Source organism: Ammospiza nelsoni, chromosome 8 (assembly GCF_027579445.1).
Source record: "Ammospiza nelsoni isolate bAmmNel1 chromosome 8, bAmmNel1.pri, whole genome shotgun sequence".
NCBI lineage: Eukaryota > Metazoa > Chordata > Aves > Passeriformes > Passerellidae > Ammospiza > Ammospiza nelsoni.
The window spans coordinates 26,579,532-26,605,765 of NC_080640.1; the positions used below are offsets into that span (position 1 = coordinate 26,579,532).

Genomic DNA, 26,234 nt, shown 5'->3' on the forward strand with positions numbered 1-26,234 from the left:
ACTGTTAGGGGAGCTGTACTCTATATTTTCTCTATTGATATTATAACTGAAACCTAAATGTTGCCATTGTAGCTATCATGGAGCACTTTTCCCCAAGCAAAGCATTAGTATATGATTAGCTTGATGGCCAAACAAAGCAAGCAAATGATCTGAACTGCTTCAGAATATTGGAAATAAGCTATTTTTGATTTCTTTTACTTCAGTCCATGCAAAATACTGCCAATATAGTAAAAAAGCTAAAGTTTTAATACAGATGCCTTTTGTATTTTGGAGCTCTTGTTGATATAGTTTGCCTGGTTTTCCAAAAAACTATGAACAAGATATCACACCACAGACAGTTTGATGTTTCTGTAACTCCAGAATAACAACTGAGTGAAAAAGTGTAGCTTGTTTCTTTAAGAGTGAATCAACAGGCAAAGAAATGTCAGGTAAAATTCATTGCTATCTATTGTGCAGCAATATATGGTGGGGAAATTTCCACATGAAGGGATGGGTTGTGAGCTCGTCCATTTGCATTTAAAAGGAAATTGTGGAGGTGATGACAAAATACAAGCCTAGAAATCCACAGCAATTAATAAGCAAATCCAGCATTAGAAATTGTTCTGAAGGGATAAGGCTGGCTAATGATGCCACCATATGAATTCAGAGAATGCTGCCTTCTGAATACTGTGTGCAGATTAGGGCTCTGCATCTTCAAACACCGGAAAAAGTTCAGAGCAGGATCGCAATGACAGATAAAACACAGGAGCTTCTCTGACATGGAACAATGAACTAACCTAGGCCCCATGAGCCTGAAGGAGGCCTGAGGTGGAGACAGTGATCTGTAGAATGAGGGATATGGAAAGGGGTGGGTAAGGATAGATTGTTCACTGCAGGGAATGGTGGAAGAGAGTGAGAGGTGTTCCAACAAAACCAGCACACTGAGGTGCAGAATGAAGAATAAGGGGATGGTTCCAAGCAGAGCAGACAGTTCAGGCATGCAATACTCTGCCAAGGGATACATGGAAACTAAAAGCATCAGTTGGTTAGGGTCTTAAATTCAGGAGGAGGTGGGACAAAGGAGGGGGAGGAAAAGTGTCCAGCAAGTTGTGAAAAACATTAAACCATCCTTCCTCAGGAAGAAATCAGGGGAAGTGCATATAAACTAGGACTCCAGCCAGATGATAACAATAGACTTCAGCATGACCCAGAATGGTGCATTCTATACATGTTAGACTATATGAGTAGCATGTGATGGGTTCTGTGGCTTAAAGCAAATGCTGGATCTCTTAAACACAAGCCATAGAAACTGTCCTAGTACTTTCTGCTTCCAGCCTAAATTGGTATTTGAATGAAAGCAAGTATTTTGTGGACCCAGACGTCAAATTATTAGTAAATTACAGCAATCAGGATGATGGAACATTGAACCTGTAATGAGTCAACTGCCTATTGTTCTGTGTATTTCAATTTTAATGGGAGTAAATATGTGGAGTTGCTAAGGGCTAATGTAATGTGGAGCATATGAATTTGGGATCTGTGCCCTTCCTAAAACCTGTCTGTCTTCAAAACAATTGCAATAGGTTGTTGACTCTTGAAAGCTTTTTTGTTTAATATTTACTGTGTGGTCTGAAGGCTGAAAACAGTAATTACTGCATCAGTAGATAATAGTAGCATCATGCATCTAGAAGCTAGGCCCATAAACGTCTTCAGTGCTTACATCTGAGATTTTAGAATTGAATTGACCACAGCTAGTTCTTCACATAACACAGTAATGGCTATTTAGAGTCTTCACCCATCATTAGAAGAGAATGAGTGAGCAAGCTTCAGTAATTACAGGAATCCAACATGTCCTTGTCCCCAGCACACAATGAGGAACTTTTTGTGTCTTAGGACACAATAGGATTAAAAATCAAGGAGGATTAAACCTGGACTTTATTCTCTGTTGTTGCAGGGTGCATCTGAGAAAGACATTGTGCACTCTGGGCTGGCTTACACGATGGAACGCTCTGCCCGGGTAAATATTGCATAACTCTATATATTTAAGAGAAGGAAAACTCAAGTGATTTTGGGACGGTTTTTGAATAGGTTGTACAGAATTTCTTTGCAATTAAAGAAGTAGATAAATAGTACCTGATTAATGAAAGTCAGAGTATGAAGAATTTCTGCTCTGTGCCATCATGGCCAACTTTAACTGGGTACAATAAACATTAGAGATTATTCTGGTAGAAGCTGTAGTAAGTAGAAACTTTTTAGGTGTCCTTTTGTACCTGGCTAATCTGGGACAGGTATATGAGAGTGCTTTACTTCACCATTAGCAGTTTTAGATTAATTCCTCTATGCTGTATGTTTAGTTAGTGGGACAAAGGCTACTTGAAACACCTCATCTCTCCCTATCAGGGCAAGACTTGAAAAGGGGTAATACAGTGACCTGGGAAAGATGTCCTTCCCTTTCAGTTCTCAGTTGTAAGGGGAATCAAGAAATTTCAGAACTGATCCACAAAGGATCAGAGCTCTGATACCAATCTAGCAGCTCCTTACTTTTTACTCCTTACTGGGATGCTACAAGCAAAACTGTTGAGCTCCTCTGGAGAAACCTGCAGAAACTACATGTAACCTTTTCTGTTTCAGCAAATCATGCGTACTGCCATGACATACAACCTGGGTCTGGACCTGAGAACAGCTGCCTATGTCAATGCAATTGAGAAAGTCTTCAAAGTGTACAATGAGGCTGGTTTGACCTTTACATAAACAGGCCATGACCTCTCCTTGTTGTATCCCACCCCTCGCTGTTAATGTACCCTCTTCTTGAGAAAGCTTATCACAAGTTTACATGTAACCACAAAATTTTCTTTTCTTCTGACATTATAGTGGATTCTATTCTCAATTAGTTTCAGTTCCAAACTAGTCTTTTTTACAATAAAAATCCATGGATTAGGAAATTGTATACAAGTATGTATCTGAAGATAACAGTTCATCTGCACTTGTGGGGGCCATTCTGGGTGTTTCGCCTACAAAACAAAATGGTACATTTTATGTATGGAAGAGTGGTCTTGCCACCTGAGCCACTTCTCAGACTTCAGATCAGATACTGTACTATATGAGCACTGAGCTCATTATTACTTCATGCACTTTTGTTTAATGACATAATTTTAGCTTCAGCACTTTCAGTAAGGCCTTGTATGATCAATGCTGTGGCATTGTCAAAGGAAGAATGGGCCTCCAGCAGGGATTAACTTTGATAGGAGTCTAGTTTTTATTTGTAGTAGAGCTTCAGGCCTGATTCTCTTAAGGCAATATTTTTTCTTTAACTGTGCTGCTGTTACAGGACTGCCTTTCCTTACTTGTTCAAGCTAGTTTGACTGTCATCAAACATTTGTAGCGCTGATAGACTAATATTTTTATAAGCTGAAACTATTGAGCAACTCTAGTTATGTTTTTAATCAAGTATCTACATAACTACTCTGACTATAGGTTGTTTCTTTTTTTTTTAAGAAAGGGATATTCTGAATTTGGTAAGCAATCACACTTAGGTTTTTTGGAATTCTTTTTCAGTCTTTTCCTTTCAGAGGCTTTCTGAAAATTAGATACTGCCTCAGTGAACAACTAGTGTGAAACTGAACCCAGAAATCATTGGCCAAACCACAGAGGAGTTAGAATGCTGCTATAAACTTAATTCACTGTCTTAACACACACAGCTTTTTTTTTCTTTTTTGTCATCAGGAGGTCTTGAAAGTTTTGAACATAAAGTACAACAAAATGGACCTCAACAAAATATTGGATCAAGCACAGTTTTTGAAGTTTAAGGCTTTTGTCCCTTGGAGTCCCCTTGAAGTGCCAGATGTTATTTATGTAATGAATATGAATGTTTTTTTAAAAAGACAATTAGACCCTCCCAGAAACTCATGCTTTTTTCCTAACTACTTTGTAACTGCATGACATAACCTGGAGAGAGAGCAGTTATTAAAAAAAAGTTGACCTTTCCAAACCAACTATGCTGGTGTATTACTGTTTTCTATTTCATGCCATAGCTTTCTGTAGCTGCAATCTGCATCTCTTCTCAGCACACATGTCAGTTCATTACCTGACCACTACTGAGATACTGTCCCTGAATTATCTTAAGGGGCTCATTAACACAGATCTTTGTCTCTTGAACTTGCTTGTCAGCAAGATTTTGAAGTTGCATATATTTAGTAAATCATTTCAAGTCTTTTTAGCTTATTCTCTAAAATTTGTGTGAAGAACTATTTAGTAGTTAGCATGGAGCAATGAACCTGTGTGAGGCATTGAATTGGTGGCTTACTCAATCATGTATGGTGGCATCTAGGCTTATAAAAGTACTACAGGTAAAATAAGTGCAGCATATCTATATACACACTGATACTATTAAAAAAACCAGGAACCCATAGAGCTTGAGAATTATTGTGATCAAGGTATGGATCTCTAAACATAAGATCTCTATCTTGGATCATATTCCTCAGAGCCATTTTTACATAAACCATTATAAAGTAAAACAATATTATGATTTTAACAGTTCAGCTCTGACAAATTGTAACTAAAACTTGGAGGCTAAAAGCTCACAAATAAACAGTTGTATTACAAAAAATAGAAATAATCTTAAAAGTAGTGTTGCATTATCTGGCAGCAAATTCATTTAAAGCAAAATTCTTACTGTTGTTCTCCCTCCCCTGCTTAATTTCCTCTATAGCTAGTAAAGCAGCCCTAGTTTGGCTAGGCAAACTTGAAAAATGGGACCCTTGCAGTGCTGGAGCATACAGAAAGCTGGCATAGATAGTTAGCTGGGATATCTTCTACCTTCTACCAGCTTGGAAGGGAAAAAAACCAAAAGCCTGCATCATGCCTGTATTCCCTGGTACATTGGCATCCTCTATTCTTGTGTTTTACCACTTCTTTTCTGTGGATATCTTGGAAAAAAAAAGCAGACCTAACACCTGGCATGATTTCACTAAACCCAGAGATGAGTTCTTAAGGTTCACTGGATCTCTGCTCAGCAGTTCGACTGCAGCAGTTACTGACCTCTCATTAAACAGAGTCAATGTGGGAGACACAAATCCAAGCCTATCCAAGGGCCAGTGTTACAACAGCTTAAGGCACTTTCAAAGAATTGAGGTTTTTGAGGAGACAAGTGCTTGGAGGCTGACTTGAGAGCACGTCAGCTGATTTGCCCTTTGTAGCTAAACACAAGAACCAAATCCTTATCAGTGACCCCAGACTTCTTGTGATAGCCTGCTCTGAAATAATCTCACACCAGTTCTGAGCATTGTTGGCCTCACTCCTAATGTGATCAGACACTTAAGAAAAAAAAAAATGGAGTTGCACATTCCTTATCACATTTTGTGCATGTACCTCTCAACACCCAGCAACAACAACAGAGAGAAGAAAGCAGCAACATTTTGTACAGTTTCTGTGAGTTAATGTGATGTCAGAGGTTTGGGTACAAAGCAGCTCCAGCCTTTTTCCCAGCCCAAGCCACAGTTGAAGAAAGCAATCACTCTCTGGGATGCATGTTATAAATACTGGGGTTTTTACTAAAACTGTTCGGTTAGATGTTGGACCCTCCTTACATATAATGTACCCACACACACACAAGTCTTATCTGCCAGCTAATAACCTTATCACTGCTTGTATTCACTTATATGCCATTAGACATTTACTGAGAAACTTACTGTACTGTTTGGCAGAGAGCCAGTCAGGACCTGAAGTCAGATCAGAACACAGATTTGTAACTGCTCTGGACCACACCTACTACTCAGGGCAAAGCACATCCTTACTGGGTGTTTGTAAGCTCTCATTCAGCACTTAGTACTGCTTGGGTACATAGTTGGTGTTGAACAGCAGCTCAGCAAGTACTCTAAAGCTGCAGGTGAATGCCATGAGGATGACAACCACAGTGTTCAGGGTCGCATGCCACCTGCAAACTACTAAATGCAAAATGTTTCTATCACACAGAAGAGCAAGCAGAACAGTCATTTTTTTATCCCAGCAAAGAACTCACCTCTTTTTGATTGGTGTCAACTGTCACCATCAGGAAGAAGTGTCAAAGCAAAGGAAATTCTCACTGTGATTTCAAGATGCTGGGTAAGTAACCCCTAAGTTATTCTGTTACTAATTGAGAAGCCTGTAGCATCAGATTCTAAGATCTCATTCTAAGTTCATATGCACAACAGAGTTTTCCTGGCTTTTGAGGATTTTTTCTGGTTGTTGGTGCATTACTCAGAATTACCTGGCTCTGATTCTTTCAGCTGCTGGCCCTGTGTGTGTTTAGGAGGAGCCCTGCAGACGTGGTGGCACAGCATTGCCCACTGTGCCTGTCAGAGCTGCAGGAGTGGCCCCAGTGGCCCAGCCCAGCACTAAGCAGGTGCTGCAGCCGAGGCTCTGCTGGCAGCAGTGCAACCTCCTGCTGCTGGCACTGGCTCTGAGCATCACAGTGCTGCTGTGCAGGGTCACACACACCTCAAACACACCTGAGCCTTCCTCAGCACAAGAGTTAACTCTGATTTTACCAATGAGAGCAGAGCCAACAGTCAGAGAGGCGCACCAGTTCTCACCTTGTCTGGAAAGGGCTGTTGGAGCTCTTGTCAGACTTGTACCCAAACACACAATCAAGACTTAGGCTCCCTGACAAATGAGAGACCAGCTCTTAAGTGCTTGACTTTACATGCTGCCCACTTTAAGCCAGACCTTATTCCACAACAAAACCCAGAAAACCAACAAACTGAAAACCATCTTGGCCTTATTAGCTTGGCACAGCTCTAGCTGCCTGCTCTAGATCAGAGATCCAGTCTTTCTAGACCAGTGATCATAAATGTGGTTTTATATGTGTAATCAAAGGAACACATGCAAGCCAGGCAGAGTGTAAGTATTATCTTTATTTAAGAGTATATGTAGTAGAAACTTGTTTACAAAAATTTCAGTGGTGTTACATTTTGATCTTTATTGTCCAAAGCTTTTGCCCCATGAAGTTGCTTGGTTTGCTACATTTTTTACAGCTTTTTCACCAGTTTCAGCAACCTTGTAGACTTCATCAAGTGCTTTTAAAAGAGAAAAAAACAAAGGTAACTGTAGCATCATTGCAATAGCTACCCCTTTCCCACCAGGTGTGGGACAAGAAGCAAGGCAGGCTTGAGGACCCTGTGTGGGTCATGACATTTTGAAATTAACACAAATATTACCGTACCTTTCTGACCAGCAGCCTTAGCCTGTTCTGTTGCTTGCTGCACAGTCTGGTTCACAGTGTCAACTGCAGTTCAGAGGAAAAAAAAGTCAATTAAGGAGTCTTTAACCTTCCCCTAATTTCAACAGCCACATTTTCAAAGGGTTCCCTAAATGTTTCAGGGCTAGAAGATGAATAGTTATTCCATAAGGGTGGGCATCCTGGTCTAGTGGTAGAGGTGCTATTAGGACTCTGGCTGCAGTTCCCCACAGTATCCATCTGTCTTGGTATAGATGAAGATTATAGATGTTAATGTGGGGCACCTAGACTGCCAAGAAACAAGCACTGGTAGAGAATTAGGTGCAATGAAACTGTCCTTTTATTTAGCCTGGCTAGGATCTGCTGAGAGCAGTTTGATTGGTAAAGATTCTTTTACCAGCTGCATAAACTGGTGCTCACTCTCTGAACTGGCATGCTGTATGAGCAGCACATCAAAAATGGTTAGTCTAATACTTCTTCTTGTACATGAAGAAAAGGTATTCTGTAAAAGGCCAGAGTATTTTTAAAGGCATGGAAAAGTTCAGCAGAAGAGACATACTAAAAAATGAAGAGCAAGAGAAGGTGCTATCTTAAAGGCCTGCAGCCTAGAAAAAAATAGTGGTAAATATTTGGATGATCAGCTTCCAAAAGCTGATCAGGGCAGTCTTGTGACAAGAGTCAGAAGCTTGGGGCAAATGGCCTTGTGTTGGACCTGTATTAATTTTATTACCCCTGGCTCTAATTACTACTTTTTAAAAAAAACACCATTGATATCTTCTGCACAGCAGATACTGAGGGGTGGCTGACTGGGCAAGACATTCCTCATGGAAGTGGCAGGAGGGAGAAATGCTGAGGTGGTGAGAGATGTTTAAGTAGACTGGGAGTGTCTAAAACTTCAAAGGTCTCCAGTCTTGCATTGAATGTCTCTTCAACAGTGTTTTTATTAAGTGTCTTGTAAAACCAGTGACCTATTTCACCTGGAGCTTGTAGGACATTTTCTACTGCTCAAAATACATGCTAATTATCATTACATGCCATCTTGCTGCAGTTGCCTAATGTGAATGATGTTCACTGCTTATAAGATGCAGCTAAGACAAATGCTTCCCATGGCAGTCTTAGGTCACAACCAAGTTTGTAACTCCCTTCAGGACCCATGGCATAGATGCTAATTTTAGATACTTGCAAAGCTCAGTTGTGCCACTCTGTACTTGGCAACAGCTCATGGGACAGCGCCTTTGGGGCACGTGCAGGCACAACAGAAATGGTTCAGAAAAAAGGTAATGAACAGTTGCAAAGCCACCGGATAGTCTTTTTTTACTTGAAATCTGCCATTAATCCCCCTTCATTTTCATTTAAATGGGGGTTTAGAGGGTACCTCTATAATCCTTCCAGTCAGTGCACTACTAAGAGTGGCATGATGAGTTCAGCATCACCTGCTGTGTATTTACTGCCTGACATTAAGGTAGGTGCAGATTGCACAGAAGTGGCCAAGTCAAGCCAGTGCCTGGGACCACCCTCTGTTGTTCCAGAATCCAACTCTGGCTGCAAGAGCCATGCTGCAGTGCAGGACTTGCTGGGAAGATACAGGCAGGGCTCAGGCAAAGGGCTTCAGACAGATGATATCCAAACAGCTGGTTCAGCTTCAAGTGCTTGGGACAGAGGGGCAAGGGCTGCAGCTACTATTTATAAACTTTGCTCTTAGAGTCTGTTGACTCCTAAACACTTTGTTCCATCAGCTGATTGAGATTAGTACTCAGCTCCTCTGAAGATGACAAATGTCCCCTCTAAATCATCCGTATTGTCTTCCAGCATAGGAAACAGTAGATGTTTCCCCCATGCTAAAGAAGTTAGGAACATCAAAAAGCTGCCACAAAATACACATTTCTAGGACTATTCTATGGCAAAATCAGAAAGAAATCTTCAGTTGAAAAATTGATGGCTCCTTTCCAATTGCCCTCATCCTGGTGCTTTTGTTTCATGCTCCAGCATAAAAATAGCTGAATTAAGAATAAATCCAAATTCATTGGAAAAGAAGGTGGCTGTGGGATTGTTCATCCTTCATCTTCCTAGCAAAATGAACCAAGTCATGGTAAATAAGGCTTCCCACTTGCTTCACTGGGCACATAGCCCACAAGCAATATTTCTACAGCATTTGAAGTCACAGGCAAAATAACTGGTTTTAAGAGTTTACCTAAATGTCATGTAAAGAAATATGAAACAGTTTCCAGTGCTCACATACTAAGCACAAACACTTCAGGAATCTCAGCAGTGCAACTCTCCATGTTAAAGCTCCACTAACAATCCTTATTTAACTTCAGGGCCAGTTCAGCAAAACTCTCTGCAGGAGTGGACTTGGCTCACCTGCAGCTGCACTTGTGCTCTTGGTGGGCTGTGTGAGTGCAGTGCTGGCAGGGCTGGAGCACTGACACCAGGGCACTGAACTGCACCTCTCTGGGCAGCATGGAGTGAATCAGAGCCCTCAGAGCTGGTACACTGTGCTGCTACACAACTCCTATTTGTGATGGTTGGTCATATTAGGAAGCAAAGCCCTAAATAAGCAGCCTTGCCTCCACTCTGCTTTCTGCTGTCCTGTCATCAATGCATCATCATCTAGGCACCCACACACTATGAGCCAGAGTAGGAAAAGTTGTTGGAAACCCAGTAGTTAATATCAGACCTTCATTTTCTATAGTGTTAGAGGGCTTGGAGATTCCAGGATGTGTTGACCCCACCCTTGAGGGCAGCATCTGTAGAGTTCCTGCCCCGGGGGCAGGTTTGCTCCCAGCAGCAGGGGCGGGAACAAAGCAAATACTTTACACCCAAGGCACAGGAGGACGGAAAGGAGCAATTTGTATTTACCTGCCACTTGTGCAGCACTTCCAGCTTGTTGCACAGCGTCCTCAGCGAGCTTCTTCCCAATGCCGAACATGGCTGCGCTCAGTCCTCCCTCCCTGCGTGAGATGGGCGAGTGAATCCCTAAGTTCGGTTCTGTTACACTGTTTGGCAAAGTGCAGCTTTTTATAGACAAAGCAGGACTCCTCCCAGTAGTTAGAGGGCAAATGCAAACTGGAACCGGGAGAAGTCATGAGCGCTTGTTGGGTGATTAATATACCAGGCATAAAAGGGTGAAGAGACATTAATGTTTGTTTTGATTTCCTCCCCGGAGAGAGGGCGTGGATTCATCGGCAGAAGTTTTCCATAGCCCAGGAACGAGAGCTTTGTTTTCCCCTATCGGGGAGTTGGTAAACAGTGTGCATGCCACAGCTGTCCTGAGCAAAGGCTCCAGTGCCGCAGGGGGACATGCAGGCTGGCACAGCCCGTCGTGAACCGGGCAGAAAAACATTGCATTGCAAAACACTGCGCTGAGGAATTGCTTAAATCAACTCTGTCATTTCAAAACCTTACATAGAAAAGTATCCAGTTTCAGATGATTCTTGCCCACATTCTTTTGGTCCCCAGTGGGACTTAAAATTCACGGCTATAAAAAGAAATGGGAGGCACTAAGCCTGCTTTCTAAAGTGTCTGATGAAATCTTTATTGTGTTAGAGTAGGCTCATAATTTTGTGGTGTGTCATAATTAATATTTTAACCTCTTATTCCCAAGGTCTGGTTCAGGAGAGTAGGTTTGTGTCCTTCCCCACTGTCCCCACAGCAAACACTTGGCAGGACCCAGCACAGCCTCCAGAGTCTCAGGCGTCAGCGACAGCTGGTGAGGTTCAGGTGGGCTCACTGCGAAAAAGCTGAGCTGCCCAGCCTTGATCCCACATGTAGCCATGGGATGGGATGTGCAGGAGGCAGACTGCTGAGATGTGGCCCCCACAGAGCCCTGGTTCCTCTCAGAGGGCACCTTTATGTTGTCCAGCCACACAGGAGCTGACCTCACCCCAAAACACTAAGCCCACTTTTTTCTGGGATCACCAGCTTTCCAGCAAAACTACTGTTGTGCCTTTTCACACAGGACAGAGGGTTTCACTCTGTTGATCAAATAATTACTGCCAAATACAGGGTGAAAATGCGCAATCTACCTCAGAACAAGGGTTTATGTATCAAATTGTTCTGTATCCTACGGCTGCCACCACAGTAGGCCCTGGAATATGTCTCTTGACATGGCACTTCATGAGCAACAGTTCCTCTGCAATGTCCCTTTTCAGCATTACAATAAAAGCTCTGTTTTCTTCCCACCACCACTGCTTTGTTTTTGTTTTGGTTTTTTGTGTTTGTTTTGGTTGGTTTTTTTTTACAGACCACAAAATCCTACTTTATATCAATTAAATAGGATATAGAGTTACTGAGAGTAAAGAGGGTTCCCTTCCTGATTTTATCTTCTGACAGCAGGGAAAGGATTATTCACTATTCAAATTATTATCTGAAAGCAAATTCTACCAGAATGTACTCACAAAGAAAAAAACACAGAAGGAAAGTAACAATATTGGTTTTAAACTGACATCAAGTCGAGGGTTGTTGACAAAGTTCAAAACAGACCTGCAATGCAGGAAAAAAGAAAACAAACCCAGAAATATTTCAGATAACTCGGACAAGCATCTGACCAGTGGAAATTCTTTGCACAGCAGCCAAGCAGTGAAATGTACACATTGTTCCCTGTGACATCCTCAGCTACCCAGAGCCAGCCCTGTTCACAGGAAATTGCAATTTCCCGGTCCTGATCGGCTGCTGCTCCTGTTACTGATAGCAGAGAGATGTGTAAAGACAGCAAGACTCACAGTCAGCAACAGGTTTGTATATTTGCCGAGGTGTGTTATCACATAACATTATCACTGGAAATACCCCTCCTCATCCTATCCTAATCCCAAAGTGAAGAATAGTTCCCATCCTCACGCACTCCAGCAGCACAAGTACAGCTGTTTTTTGAAAGCCACATTAGCTCATGAGCAACTTCCATAGGCGTGGACTGACGCAGCACCAGCACTGGCTTTCCAGTGAACATCAGCACAGAAATAAAATTACAGAACCAGCCCAAATTACATTACATCGACGCACTGCAGGTACACCTTAAATTGTAACATGGGAGAGGAGAGAGCACATGCCATCACAACACTGCCTGCACACAGGTAAAGGTGATGTTTGCCTCAGAGTGAAAACACACAACATTAAAATACACCCCACTTTTCAAGTACAAAAGGACCCATTTTCTCAAAGCCACGGAAAACCAAGGAGGAGGTGCAGTTCCCACATGCATTTAGACAGGCATTAGGCTGCAGTCAGTGCCACGGTATCTGGCACCGCAGCAACCCGTCTCGGTTACTGCATTCCCCAACTCCACAGCCCCTGGCACGGAGCCCCTGCCCCACAGCCGCTGCTTTCGCTCTGCCAGGTCCCCAGCACAGGCACCCGTCCCGAGGAGGCCGGCCCGTTCCTGCCGGGGACTGCCGAGAGCGGGCCCGGCTCTGCGGCCCGGCCCCGGCCAAGCCGGGACAGCGCCCAGGGCCGGCAATGCCGGGACAGAGCCGAACCAATGCGGGGTTGGAGCTGCCGAGGCACAAACACAAACACTGCCGGAGCTCGGCCACCAGCCGGCACGGGCAGACACACCGAGCTGCAGAGCAGAGGCAAAGCCCAGCACCTTGGCCACGGGCAATGGCTGCAGGGCCCTCACCCCCCTCAGGCTCAATCGCAGCACCCACAACACCAACACTCACCCACCCTCCCAGCCACCGCCGCCTCGAGCGCCCAGATCCTACCTGCCCACCATGTCCGCAGCCAGCAGCTCCCCCGGGAATCCTCTCACAGCCCCTCTAAAGGCTCCCCGGGAATCCTCTCACAGCCCCTTTAAAGGCTCTCCCGGGCATCTTCTCACAGCCCCTCTAAAGGCTCCCCAGCCTGCACCCACACAGCCAGGCAGCCCCAGCCCAGGTGCAGCAGGTTTTGGGTAATTGCCCTTATTTGCCACACCTGGTGGGGTTTTGAGTGAAGGGTTCACCTGTGTGATTGGTGGGAAATAAACTTCAAATGTGAAAGGAACATGAAAGTTAATTTGTCCTATGGGCAGGAAGCTCCAGTGCTGCCATGGTCCCTGGGGACAGACACTGCTGAGAGCCCCAGAAGGGAGCTGGACAACATTGTTCACAACCACAGACCTCAAGGACTGGCTGGGACATCCTTTCCAACATTGCTAATCCAACATTGCTAATCCAGCAGTCATGGTTACCTGCATGGTGGGGCCAAGAGGGGCCCATCTTGCTGCCCACTGGTGCTACTCCTCCCTGGGGAGGAGGGAGGCTGGCTGGGGCCACCTGACATGTTAGGGCCACTGTTAGGGACACCGTTAGGGCCGTTGTTAGGGACATTGTTAGGGCCTGGTGGAATGGCATAACTCTGGCAGAGCGTGCAGCCTGCACAGCAGCTCCAACTCCAGGATACCCCAGTGGCACATGGGCAACAGCATCCAACACACCAGCAGTTTATTCATCTCTACGTTTCTTGATCTTTGCCACATGACAGGAAGCTACAGCTGCAAAGACAGGTAGAGAGAGAGGTTTCAGACAGGTTTTGGAGAGCCTGGATTCTTGATAACCTCTAGATCATTAATGACAGTATTCACCCAAGAGAAGGATAAAAATCTGGTAAAAACTGTGCCCCACCCATGCCCCTGGCCTGCTGAGCTGTGATGAAGAGATGAAGAAGGCTGTTTGCCCCTCAGCCACCCTGGGAAGGTCTCTGGGGCATTGGAATGGGGCATGGAGCAGAGGTGCTCGGGCTGGGCAGCCCAGCCAGGCTGAAACACGAATCCTTATTGCTCAGCATTTTATAACTCAGGCAGCTGCAGCCACACCCAGCGCCAAATGTAGGGAAGTTTGAGAACTCCAGTGTTAGATAACTTCACATGTCTGGGGCTGATGGCACAGGAGCTGCTGGGAGCTCTAGGGATGTCTGCTTTACTGTTACAGAACGTCTGGAGGCTCCAGCTGAGTTAGGGGATGCAGTCCTGAGTTGGGTCATGGGTCCCTGTGTGATGCATGAGTGAGAGAAAGACCCAAATAGTTCCAGACCAAAGAGCACTGTGACTAAGGCAGGGACCTTACTTGTGGAGCAAAGTGCTTAAGTTTAGACCTGGAAACACTTGCCAGCAGTGAGTCAGACTCATGGGTGCCCATGGCACAGCGTGCACCCTCAGGACAAAGAGATGTGAAATACTCCCATCAGGCTCCTGAAGCAGCAAGGGCATCCCTGCAGCGGGGAGCAGGAGTCAGGAACTGCCTCTGGGTGCTCCCTGACTGGATGCATGAAGTGATTTCTCCTCTCTTAACTCAATAGGTGACCTCCAGTAGTCCCTCCAGCCAGGCTGTCCAGTCCCTACCCTGACAGCCAGACTGCTGCCAGCACTGGGCCCCGCAGTGGGAACTGACAACTGTGTAGTCACACTGAAGACAACTGCAATAAAGGGATATAAAACTGCACACCAGGAGTCAGGGCTGCATTCCCCATGAACAAAGCAGCAGGAGCAGTGTCTGTCATGCAAGGGGACAACAGGCTTTACTGGTGGAAATACCTGCAAGTGTACAATTTTTTGGTAATATTTAAGTGATTTGAGGACAGAAAAAAAGGTTTGATGGAGAATGGTGTATGGGTCACATTGGTGTCTGAAATGCTGAGCCTAAAGAGCACAGTGTCTGAAGATTTCACCATCAGGAAGGTAACTGTGAAAAGTACTAAATAATAAAGTACTATTGGGGGTTGCCCAGTAACTGAGAGTGCAATAGTCTAATGCTTTTTCTGTGAGCTTGTCCTTGGGTAAATATTTAGGCTTTTAAAGCTTCAAATGACAGGAGCCATTGCATAGGGCATTGCACTGCGCAAAGCCCTGGACTATGTTTACTCACAGATGGTCTATTACTTGTAAAGTCCTGTAGAGGCTTTTCTGTTCATACAGTCCTTGTGCAGGCTGCAGACAAGGGTGGTCTTTGGGTTCAGTGGTGACCCAGTCTCTCCTTGGACCAAATTTGCAAAGATTGGCTTCCAAAAAGCCCTGGACAACCCCAGCTCTTGGTCAAGAGGTGCGAGACTGTTACCTCAAACAGGCCTGGACTGCCCTATTTCATTGCAGTCAGAAGGTTTTGGTCATGTTTGGGTTTTCTTTTGTAAGACACAAATTATATTCTTACTGAAACAGGCTGGTAAGGCTTCAAAGCAAGAGAGGGAAAGATAAAAGGAAAAAAAAAAGAAAGGAAATATTGCCTAGCAATGAGAAACAGCCTGAGGCTGAGTTAAGAGCACTTACTGTGAGTGAGTGGATATTAGTGCCTTCTGTTGACAGAGGCAGCACTAAGAGGGCATCCTGTCTGGCTTCACAGCCTCTGATTGCCCAGCAAGCAGCAATCTCAAATAAATATTTCCATCTCCTAGGCAAGAAGATTGCCCCCTTGCCTGTGTGGCAACAGCTCCATCTCTGCACAGGCCATGGCTGGCTGGGGCTGCCTCTGTCACAAAGAAACCCCCACTCAGCCTGCACACAGCCTGCACAGAACCTGCACACAGCCTGCACACAAACTGCACACAGCTTGCACAGAACCTGCACACAAACTGCACAGAACCTGCACAGAACCTGCACACAGCCTGCACACAGCCTGCACAGAACCTGCACAGAACCTGCACACAGCCTGCACAGAACCTGCACACAGCCTGCACACAAACTGCACAGAACCTGCACACAGCCTGCACACAAACTGCACAGAACCTGCACAGAACCTGCACACAGCCTGCACACAGCCTGCACAGAACCTGCACACAGCCTGCACACAGCCTGCACAGAACCTGCACACAGCCTGCACACAGCCTGCAGCCCAGGTGTGGCTGAAGTAAGAGCAGAGCACCCTCGGGGAGCTCTGGCACGAGTGAGCACTGGGGTAAGGACGATGCCGAGGTTTGTCCCCAGGAGGTTTAACTGGAGATGTGTTGTGGTGATGGAAACAAGACATTTAGATGGGACTGTAGAACGGAGTAGGGGGTGGACACCACAACTCCGTTCACCACAGGGCTCCTCTGCAGTGGGGGCTGTTGGTTTCCATCCTCCTGCCACACTGCAGAAGGGTTCAGTACACTCCTCCCTTGCAGTAACCTCACAGGGCTCTGGATCAGAGAGCAAAAGGGATTAGCAAGACACTGTGCGATCCTTCACTGGAAACTCAGCAAAATAATGAGATTAAACAACAAGATGGTCTGAGTAGGGGAGATCTTTATTTATCTTAATCTAAAAATGCAGAGGGTGGGAACAAACAAACAACTGACAAGAAGTATAACCCCAGCATAATTTTTGATTATTGGAAGAAGACTCAGTTTCATCACATGACTGTTCTGGTGTCCTAATTATGAACAGTTTCACTGGCTTTGTAAATACACTCAGCAAATGTGGCAATAATCACTGAGCTGTTGTAAGAGCAGGGCAACAGCATTGCTGGAACCTTTGCAGCCACATTGACAATTGTGAGCAGATGTGCTAAGAGATGTATTTTTTTCTATGTAATGGATGAGAAGGACCTTCTACCTTAAAAACTTGTATTTGAAGAGAACAAAATTATCAAGATATCAAACAGCTTTCATTTTTCTACACAAAGAAGTAGGTAATAGCAGGCCAAAGAGAGATTTATACAAGCAGTACTGTTGACTTGAATTAGCATCATTTTTTAAATCCAGATTTTTTCCCAAAGCCAGACATTGCTTCTGCAGCCTGTCCGGCCACTTTTTCTACTCCATCTTGTGCTGTCTTGGAAGCCTTGTCAAAAGCTGCAAGAGAGGGAAAAGATAAGCAGAAAGTTGGAAAAATGCAACATGGTTTAATACTTAGGATAAAAGAGAGGTGTGAAAATTATTAGACTACAAAAAAGGAGTGATATATCTCCAAAAAAGGTTCTGGATATTTTGCTGCCCTCTCATCTAACATCAACAGGTGCCCAAGCCTGCCCTTCTTGTCACATCCATGGAGCTGTGGAAGGTGTCAGCTCTAAGGGGACACTGCCAGTGCATTTTGGCTTTCATGAAATATTTTAGACCCCAAAATTGCAATTCACCCCCACACTTAGAATTGTATTAAATTATTACCAAAAAAACCCCCCAAAACAGCCTAGTTTTTAGATTAACTTGTTCCCAATGCCCAGCTGCAAGATGCCAACAACACTTGCTTGACAACACCTTTTCACCTGCAGGATCCCTAATGTTCAACCCCAGCTGCTGCCCCAGCAGGTGCTGGGATCCAGGGTAGGGCTGGACCTGGACAGACCCCTGCTCTCAGGGCTTTGGGGGCAGGGAACAAGATGTAACATAGAGTTACTTAATCCTCCAGAAAGAAGAGCCGTCCCCACAAGTTTTCTAAATAGGAAGCCAATGTCTGAATGCTGTGTGTGTGACTCAGTCTGCCAGTACATGTGTGGAGATACTAAGCAAGAGATCCTGAAATCCTTCTGTGAGATTTATACAGGTTGTTATAAAATCATTAAAGTTGTTATAAAATGCTAAAGGTTATACAAAGTAGTCACTGAAACCAAGGACTTCCAGGCTGAGGACACCTGTGGGACAGAGGAGAATGAGCACGGGCCGCTTCTGGCTTGTGTTGAGCTGCTCCATCTTGGTTTGAACGTCATTGCTCCTACCTTTCTGGCTTGCCTCTGTAATCTGGTTGACTGCATCCTGAGTGGCCTGTCCCAGTGTGTTTGCTGCAATTAAGGGAAAATAAAATCAAAATCCTTGCCAGCTGTTGGTGTTTCTGGGTTACAGGAATTCTGTACAGTCAGCTTTCTGCACGCCTGCAGCAGGCTGTGCCCCTGGCAAGGGCCTGGGCTGGTGCAGAGCAGGCTGAGGCTGTGCCCTTCACAGGGCAGCCTGGGCACTGTGTGCTGCCACAGCAGCTTGCCCGAGATTAGCACTCACCTGGCACCTACGGTCAGCTGAGCAAATCAATGGCAGATAGGCAGGAGATAAGAAAAGATTAGCAGTGAGTTGGAATGATGACATTTAGCTGCAAGCTGCTTATTTAACACTACACTTGCTTTTATTGATTTTTCTACCTTATTATGCTTGGGGAAGGTTGGCCATCTAACCTGCATTTTCCCTATGGGCCGTTTGGGACTAGAGCCTGTTCTAAAATGGAAGCAAGTTCATTAAACTGAGCTGGACAGGAGAAAGGAGATTTTTACAAACAAGAGATGAATAGAAGAAGAGGAGGAGAAATTAGAAACATAAGAGATCAACTTCAGAATATGAAACACTAAAAAAGTGAGGTGCCTTGCAATTGTAAGATAGCTGATAGTTTATGAAACAGTGAAGTGCCCCCTCAGTGGCAGGAATATATTAAGGATGCAGCAAAGACTATTTTGTTTTTCAGAAAGGGGTTCTGTAATGTATGTGGGGCTACTACACATTTGTCCCAGATGTGTGGAAACTTTCTGTAACTTCAATATAAGCAATGATGTTACTCATATATTTCAGCTATGCAAGGAAGTGTTTGCAGGATCACAATCCAGAACCATATATGATCAAATTACACACTACCAGGAAAGAGCAGCAGGCAGACATGGTAGGGAATAAGCAGTACACATTGTGCAATGTTTCATTTGAAGGAAAAGCTTTTATGCTTTGCATTGAAAAGTTGGTTTCCAATGCCCAGTGCTAATGACAAAAGTGCTCAGCCTTAGAACATGGGCATTGCTATGACAGAAATGTGCATACAGGGTTTTTCAACTCCTGCAGTCTGGTGATCACTGCTGAAGAACACAGCAGAAACATGTCCTATACTTTACAAACTATCCATTGCAATCAATGCAGTTACATTACCAGAAGACACTGACAGACCAAATGACAAATGTTAATCAAAGCTTAATTCCAACATACTAAAAGGAGTGCTGATTAAAAGCCACTGCAGAGCATGAAAAAAGACCACCCTGAGCAATGCAAATGCTAAATACAGAAGGCTGTTATCACAAAAAAGAGGCTTCACTGCTCTAAAAATATTAAGTTTAACATTTTGGAGAGTGATGAAAGTTGGACAATGCCCAGGAGCTGGAGAGGGAGAAGTGGGTGAGTAGGATGAGGCAGCTTTGGGAGCCATGGCTGGCCTGTGGTCTTCTCCAGGTGATGGCCAAAACTTGCCAAGAGGAGACAAAAGAGGAAGCTGTGTCCTGCTAGCATCGATGCAGCTATGGGTTGTGGTTATTTAGCAACTAAACCCCCCTCCAAATATACAACAATACTAAATCTTTCTTACCAGCATCTTTTGCTGCACCTTCAGCTTGTTCCTTCAGTCCCTGGAAGCTTTTACTCGACATTGTGGCTTCTGATACCTGCTGAAGTCCTCTCCTTTGATAAAATGGAGCACCTGGTGATGTAGAGTGCACTGTGTGATAGTGTCCTGACTTGTTCTGGTTTTATACATCTGCCAGGTGACCTGCTGATTCTTTTGGGGGTGACTGGTACAATGGGTGGAGTTCAAATGTGAAGAATGAGAGCTGAAAATAGAGAAAAGCTGTTTATTTACCCTCCCCGATGAGAGGGTGTGCCCAGATTGGGATTTCTGCTCCATCATGCTGTCTTTGTCTGTTAATTTGTGCTGTTTGTTTTTTTATAACCAAAACTGCAAAAAAACCTGTTCCACCATCACAGGCAGAGGAAAGCCACTGAACTCAGCTTTACAGAGTGCTGGAAAACTACTGAAGTGCAGTGTGTGGGCATGGCCAACTTTCATCCCTACCAGGCTGACTTCCTTCTCCTTCCTTCAGCCCCTGAGCACACCCTCATGAGAACAGAAACCAGCCCAAATTTGCTTCTGTTCTTAGAAGTTTTAATCACAACCCCCTTTTCTTGTCAGGTGGGACAATGTTAGATGGTGAGACCTGTAATTTATGTGTGTTTTTATAAGAAACTGCTAATCTGGTCATCTTTCCAGTTGCCTGCTCAAGGTGGATTGCAAATCCCATTATCACAGAAGGCCTTGCCTGGGTAAGGCAGGTAGCCAGTGCCAGCACAAGCAGCTCTCAGGGGAAGGTAAAAAAAAAAAAAAAAAGCCAAATTAGCAAACCCACATTTTCCTACTGTGGCTTTGTGGTAAGATTCTTTTCGTTCAGAAATTATGTTTAAACTCACTTCCTTTCCCAGCATTACCACATTCATAAAAGTTTCTGGCTTTAACCTCTAGCATTTCCAGGTTTCCACTAGCCTTTGCAGTTTATATTTCCTGCCATCAATCCCCAGTACAAAGGTACTTTGTACAAGTAAACTATTGGCAGAGTCAGGAGCCAAGTGGCTTTCTGGTTTTGTGGGGTTTGGGTTCCTCGTTGCCATTTTCCAGGGTACAAAGTGTCTCTGTTCAGATGGCCACACTCATACCCATATTTTTCTTCCTGAGAAAAGATTTGTGTTGGTAAACTGGCACAGATGCCACAGATGAACCAGGGTGGGCACTGACAGTTCTCATAAGTCTAGGACTTCATTAGTACCCAAGTGAGGAAGAGTCACAGAAAACAAGGTTCTGAGTATTCCTCTGCTGCTCCTACTCCACTTGTCATTTCAGAGAGCTCTTGTCAACTTTAGCACCACTCCTTTGTTATTTCAAACAGCAATCCTCTTTCTCCCTTCAATGGGTCAATTAGACTTTTAATTATATATTCACAGCAGGTATCTTTTTCAATTCCTTGCTGATTTCTTTCCTGTAATGATGTTCTTACTTGAATTTGCAAAAACTCAGATAAAAAGACACACAGTATTGTTGGGCTCTGGCATTTTCTTGAACCAAATCACTAACAGAGACCTACTTATTTTCCTTTCCCAAACCCGAGAACACAGCCACACCAAAGCCACCTCAAACAGGTGGATTTCAGCTGTTCTCAGCCCATTAGTCAGGCAGATTAACCTTTGTGTGGAGTGTTAGTGAAAGGAAGGAAGAAGCTCTCAGGAATCCACCAGGCAGCTTGTCACAGCTCAAGAGAAGATGTGCCCAGGTTTCAGCAGCAAATACCTCCCAGATGTCTCCCCCTTGTTTCCAGTGCTGGGTTTTCAGTGCAAGAGCCCTGCAGGTGCTGGCTGGGATAGTCTGCCTGACAGGGACACCAGGAATTTAGGAAAGCATTTAAAACTGAAGCACGCCTACATCAAGCATTAAACCACATTAGAGCACTATTTTTTAGACTCATAATCAGTTCAGGTAAATATTGCTCTCTAATTCTGTTCTAATACCTACCTATATCTCCCCAGCTCCAACTATTATTCTTCCAAGTAGAAATCTCTGTTCAGTATTTTGGACTCAATATGGGTGTCTGATCTGTGCCACTGCTTGCTCAAAGCATTATCTCCTGCTCAAAGCATTAGGTAGCATGAATTCCTGAGTAAAACCCACACTGCTGACAGCATGGCAGCATGACTCCTTATCTAATGTAATCTTATCTTTAGCATTAATATAATTATCCTGATTCCAAACTGAGAAAAAGAAAAGTGAGCAAATTACTCTTGCCCAAATTGGCATGGCATGATCATTATAATGCAGCCCAGAGCAGAGGGAAGAGGGACATCTGCATGGTATTCATTCCATAGGATGGTAGCAATAATCTGTGCATCAGGTGGCAGGCTGAGTTTCAAAATCACAGCAGAAAATAATGGAATATATTGCATAATATTTATCCACTCTGTGCGTTAACATTACTTTTTAGAAGACAATAGTAAGCCTTTTGAACTAATGTTAGATATTAATTCAAGTGCTTAAAAATGAGGATTTGAAAGGGTGGAAAGCTAGTTTGGACTTTTCCTCCATTAAGCTCTCAGTATCTGCTGAGACTGCAGGTAGAAATCCTGGTTAATGCCAGCTGGGGCATGTACCACAGTGCGGGCAGAGCCACAGGCCAAGGTGCCCCTGGAATTTCAGGCTATTCCAAAAGTTTCTGCACCTGGCAATGCCAGGGTGCATCACTGACACTGGCCAGGACCAGAAGTCCAAAAGTGCAGCACCCCCAGCAGCACTGTCTGCTCACCTGTGACACAGAATATGTCTGACTCCCTTTTCTGTGTCTGACTCCTCGGGCTTTTCTCCACATTCTGCACCTTCAGTCTGTTGCCTCTGATGAGCAGTTATTTGTGTTTGGGGAAAGGAAATCCAAAAGTGATTCTTTAAGTGCTAGGAGTGCCTCACAGCCCATGGCCCTGGAAAGAGCTGGCAACTACAAATACGCAGCCCAAGCAGCTGTGAGTTAAATCTAAAGCACCACGGGGAAATTAGAAATTGTTCTGGTTTCCTTCCCTTTCACACATCTTCTGTGGCAGCTTTGGGCACCCTCTCATATATCAGTGACATGAACCCTTCTGCTCTATTACCTGATGAAGGTCAGAAGTAATTAATCAGAGCTACAGCTTATGTTTTACACATGAAAATGGGCAAGTAAGGTTAATTTAAAAGTGTTGAATTTTACTTGGGTTTTCTTAAATTTTAATTTGATCAGGGTTGGGATTTATAGATAGGTGTGGTGTCCATTAGCAAGGCAAATGCAGTGATATGTTAGGGCTAAAAATTCTACACAGGTCACTCCAGAAGTTTACAAAGTGTGCAGTGTTCAACATTCATGGCTGCTAAAGGAGACTGATACTAGTGTGGAAGGGATGTGATGTTTATGCCATGAAACAGAACTGTTTCAAGAAATGCAACGGTTTGCTTATAGATAATTATTGTAAGTCATATGTCAGTAATTTAGGAGATCAAACTAAAGTTGTTCTAATTAAGCTAAATTAGCTGTTTGGTTCAATTCTTGATATACAGTTCTAGGACAAAAGCAGGTTTAACTGATTCTGCCTTTACACAGGTGGTAACATCCTCCAGGAATTATCAGTCAGCTCTGCTTCAAAGCACGAGATCAACGTAAGGCCAGTACAAATGGAGTTCTTTACCTTCTACTTTTTCAATCTTGAGGTAACATCCAGGTGAAGTGTCACATTTCTGCTGTCATCTGGAGCACATGAAACCATCCTTAAATACTGGGACTGCTGTGGAGTCTCACAATATCCTGCAGATTCAGGATTAGAAAAGACAACAAAAAAATTGTGAGGTCTTTAACTTAGAAAGGCTAGGAAGATGAGAAAGGCTTGATTCCCCCCTGAAAATCTGGCATGGGACTGGGGAAATAAATAACTGGTCCTATCCCAGGAGTGACTGGCTGGGAGAGCTGAGGGTGTGAGCTGGGATGTAAAGCCTACAGGAGAGCTGTGTATATTTTCTAGGCACGCTGAGAGGAAGGAGAGCTGTGGCTCTGCCCTTCTGGCACACAGTTGTGCTGCACACCCCATGCAGGTTTAGTGGAAGGGAAGGGTGGAGAAGCAGAACTGCCTTGCATTCTGGATCCACACAAAAAAGCAGTGCCAAAGCTTGACAGAGAAAGTCTGTGCTGCTTCAGACTTGTGTGGGCAGGGGTTTGTCTGATATTCAGAAAGTGCAGTTTTGATTTGACCTTTTTCTGCTCTGCTATTAACAGTATGGAGTATCTTCTTGTGATTTGGTAGGGTTTCAATCCATTTATGAAACAGTTAAACCGAGTTTCAATGTGTCAAAGAGGTGAGAATGTGATTTTATAGAGAACAGTATTATAAAAACAGCCCTTCAGTTTTTAATTGGGTACTCACTTTTAGTACAGGCATTATGCAGACACAAAAATAGGACTTTCAAATGAAGTGGGATTCTAAGTGTATTATTACCTGATTTGCATTTAAATTAGTGTAATGCCGTTTGGGATATTCTGTAGAGAGCCACTGCTTCCTCTCCTTCATCCCAGACAAACATCTTTGAAAAATCAGGCCCTGCATGCCCTTCAGCCCTTGGCTAGGACATAACTGGGGGAGCTCACAAAGGCTGTGAGCTCTATCAGAACAAACCACTCAATAAAGCTTCACTGCAGTTTTACATGGAAAGGAAGTTTTGCTGTTACAAGGGGAAAATAATGGATTTCAGCACTTTGTTGGTCACTTGTATGGTGAAGTTGATGCAACACTTGGCAGCAGCTGTTGCTGGCTTGTTGGATCCCCTCAGAGGTCAGAGTGCAAGTGCCCAGAGTCCTCACTGGGGACAGACAGTGGCCACACTGTGCCTGGCACTGGGTGCTGTCTCATCACAGTGGGATTAAGTTAACAGCTTGTGTGACAGTGGTATCACATGTACAAAGTCCACTTCAATAATTCACAGGGTGAGATGAGTAAAAGAAATTCTTGATTGCACAAGACCTGTCAGCAAAAAATAATTTTGCTAGTGTTTGCTTCCCTCAGTACTTACCTGGGGCAGGGGGTGCCAGCACTTCCACAGCGAAAGTACCTTCTCCTGTGGGATGTTTCTGATACATCTCCTCCATCACTGCACTTTTCACTTTCCTTCCATCATCTCTCATTACACTTGTCTGAATACTCACTGAAAGCACAGACTTCCTTTCAACGAACTAAACGGATGTACAACAAAGTTTAGTTGAATAATTAATAGGCAATATTTTGCCTCTTTAATCAAAGACCATTCTACTTCAAAAGAAACAAGTCCTCACCTTTCTTACCTCTGACAAATGTGGCTCAGACCTCTGGCTTCTGCTTCCCACAGCTGGGTGACAGCCAGTCTGAGACAGGGACGGGGAGGAAATAGAGGCTCACTGAGCCATTGCATGGGCACAGCACTTCCCTGTTCCCACTCACTGACACAGGGTACTCATGTGGAAGGAAACTGCATGTCCTGGTGTCTGTCTCCAAGACTTGGGAGTGCCTGTGCAAGATACATAAACACTCTCTGGGCTCTGACTGCCATGGACTAGACCAGACCTGTGCAGGGACTGCACCTGCCTGGGCCCAGAGCAGGGCTCTCCCATGTGAGAGGCAGGCAAGTGCAGAGGTAGATCTGTAGGAAACATTTGGACACTTTTGGTGCCCAAACATTGGCCAGTAGTCAAGCAGTGTTTTCAGTCCCACAGTTCCATATACAGGTATGTAAATACTGGGAAAACCCTTTCCCTTGCACAGGGAAGGAAACACAGAGAGCTGCATGCCGCTCTCCCAAGCAACCACATAGCTCAGTGTTGCAGAGATGTGGCAAAGCATTCTTAGCTCAGTAATTACCATTCTGTCCTGGTTGAAGCCCTTGGAACCAGGGGCACAGCCTGATTGAGAGATGGGCATTTGGGGAGCAGCTTACTGTTCCTTTGAGTTACAGCTCCTGCCTCCCACACATGCCCTACATAGTGAAAGCATTCACCTCCGAATTTTTGCAAAACACTTTTTTTGAAACACTTTTGTTTGTGTCCCCATAAAGCAAAGCTTTTGAGCAAAAGGTTTTTCTGTGTCTCTCTAGCGAGCACTGAGAATAGAATCCAGCCTCCTGCTGCTGGGTATGAGTAACTCTTTATGTCCTCTTACCTTGGCCTCAATTTTAGTGACTGTTTAATTGGCAGATACTTGCAGGACATCTGAAAAGAGTATGCACACATCAGATATATCTTCCTTTGAGGGTCCTTGTTACCTCTGCTAGGGCTCTTTTGTTCCCTTTCTGTGTTGAGATCAAAGACCCACTGGGATGGAAATCCTGTGGTCTCTGCAAGGCAATGCTTTACACATGCTGTTATGCCTGACAGAGGCTGCCAGCACACTTGCTAGATGCTTCCATGCCACAGCAAGTCTCTTCTACCTTCCATAGTCATCATTATTTAACAGCTTAATGAAGATTATTGGTCTGATTTTGAAGCAGTTTAAATCTCAACAGTTTACATTGGCTTCTCCTGGATTTGTGGGTGCTCTTCCTGCAGGTAAATAAAAGAACCCATTTTTATATCCATACCTACAGATGTGCTTTAAATGTAGCCCATTATTCACAGCCACGTTTTCCTGCTCTCTCCCCTGGTGAATGTGGAGGGTCTCAGCAGCTGATCTGTGCTGTAACCAACACCAGCTCCGTGTTCGTGCTGCACCAGGAGATTCTCCTTTGGCACCTGCCCTCACACTCACACATTTCACAGCAACCCTGCCTGTCCCTGCCAGCTGCAGTGCAGTTCTGACCAGGTCAGCTGGTGCCCATCACATTTCTTTAATTACCTTCTGGCAGCTT

General features: G+C 44.4%; 2 protein-coding genes across 2 annotated transcripts in view; one reads left to right on the forward strand and one right to left on the reverse strand.

Annotated features, from left to right (window-relative positions):
• GLUD1 (glutamate dehydrogenase 1) overlaps positions 1-3,968 on the forward strand; it is a 28,886-nt gene extending 24,918 nt beyond the window's left edge. Inside the window, exons 12-13 of the mRNA XM_059476684.1 lie at positions 1,931-1,993; positions 2,608-3,968. Coding sequence (XP_059332667.1) covers positions 1,931-1,993; positions 2,608-2,727 — 183 coding nt within the window. The 3' untranslated portion in view covers positions 2,728-3,968. The remainder of the gene's footprint in view (positions 1-1,930; positions 1,994-2,607) is intronic.
• Positions 1-12,917, reverse strand: part of SHLD2 (shieldin complex subunit 2) — a 67,427-nt gene extending 54,510 nt beyond the window's left edge. The window contains exon 1 of the mRNA XM_059477567.1: positions 12,889-12,917. The gene's annotated coding sequence lies outside the window, so the exon portion shown is untranslated. The remainder of the gene's footprint in view (positions 1-12,888) is intronic.
• Positions 12,918-26,234: the final 13,317 nt, after the last annotated feature.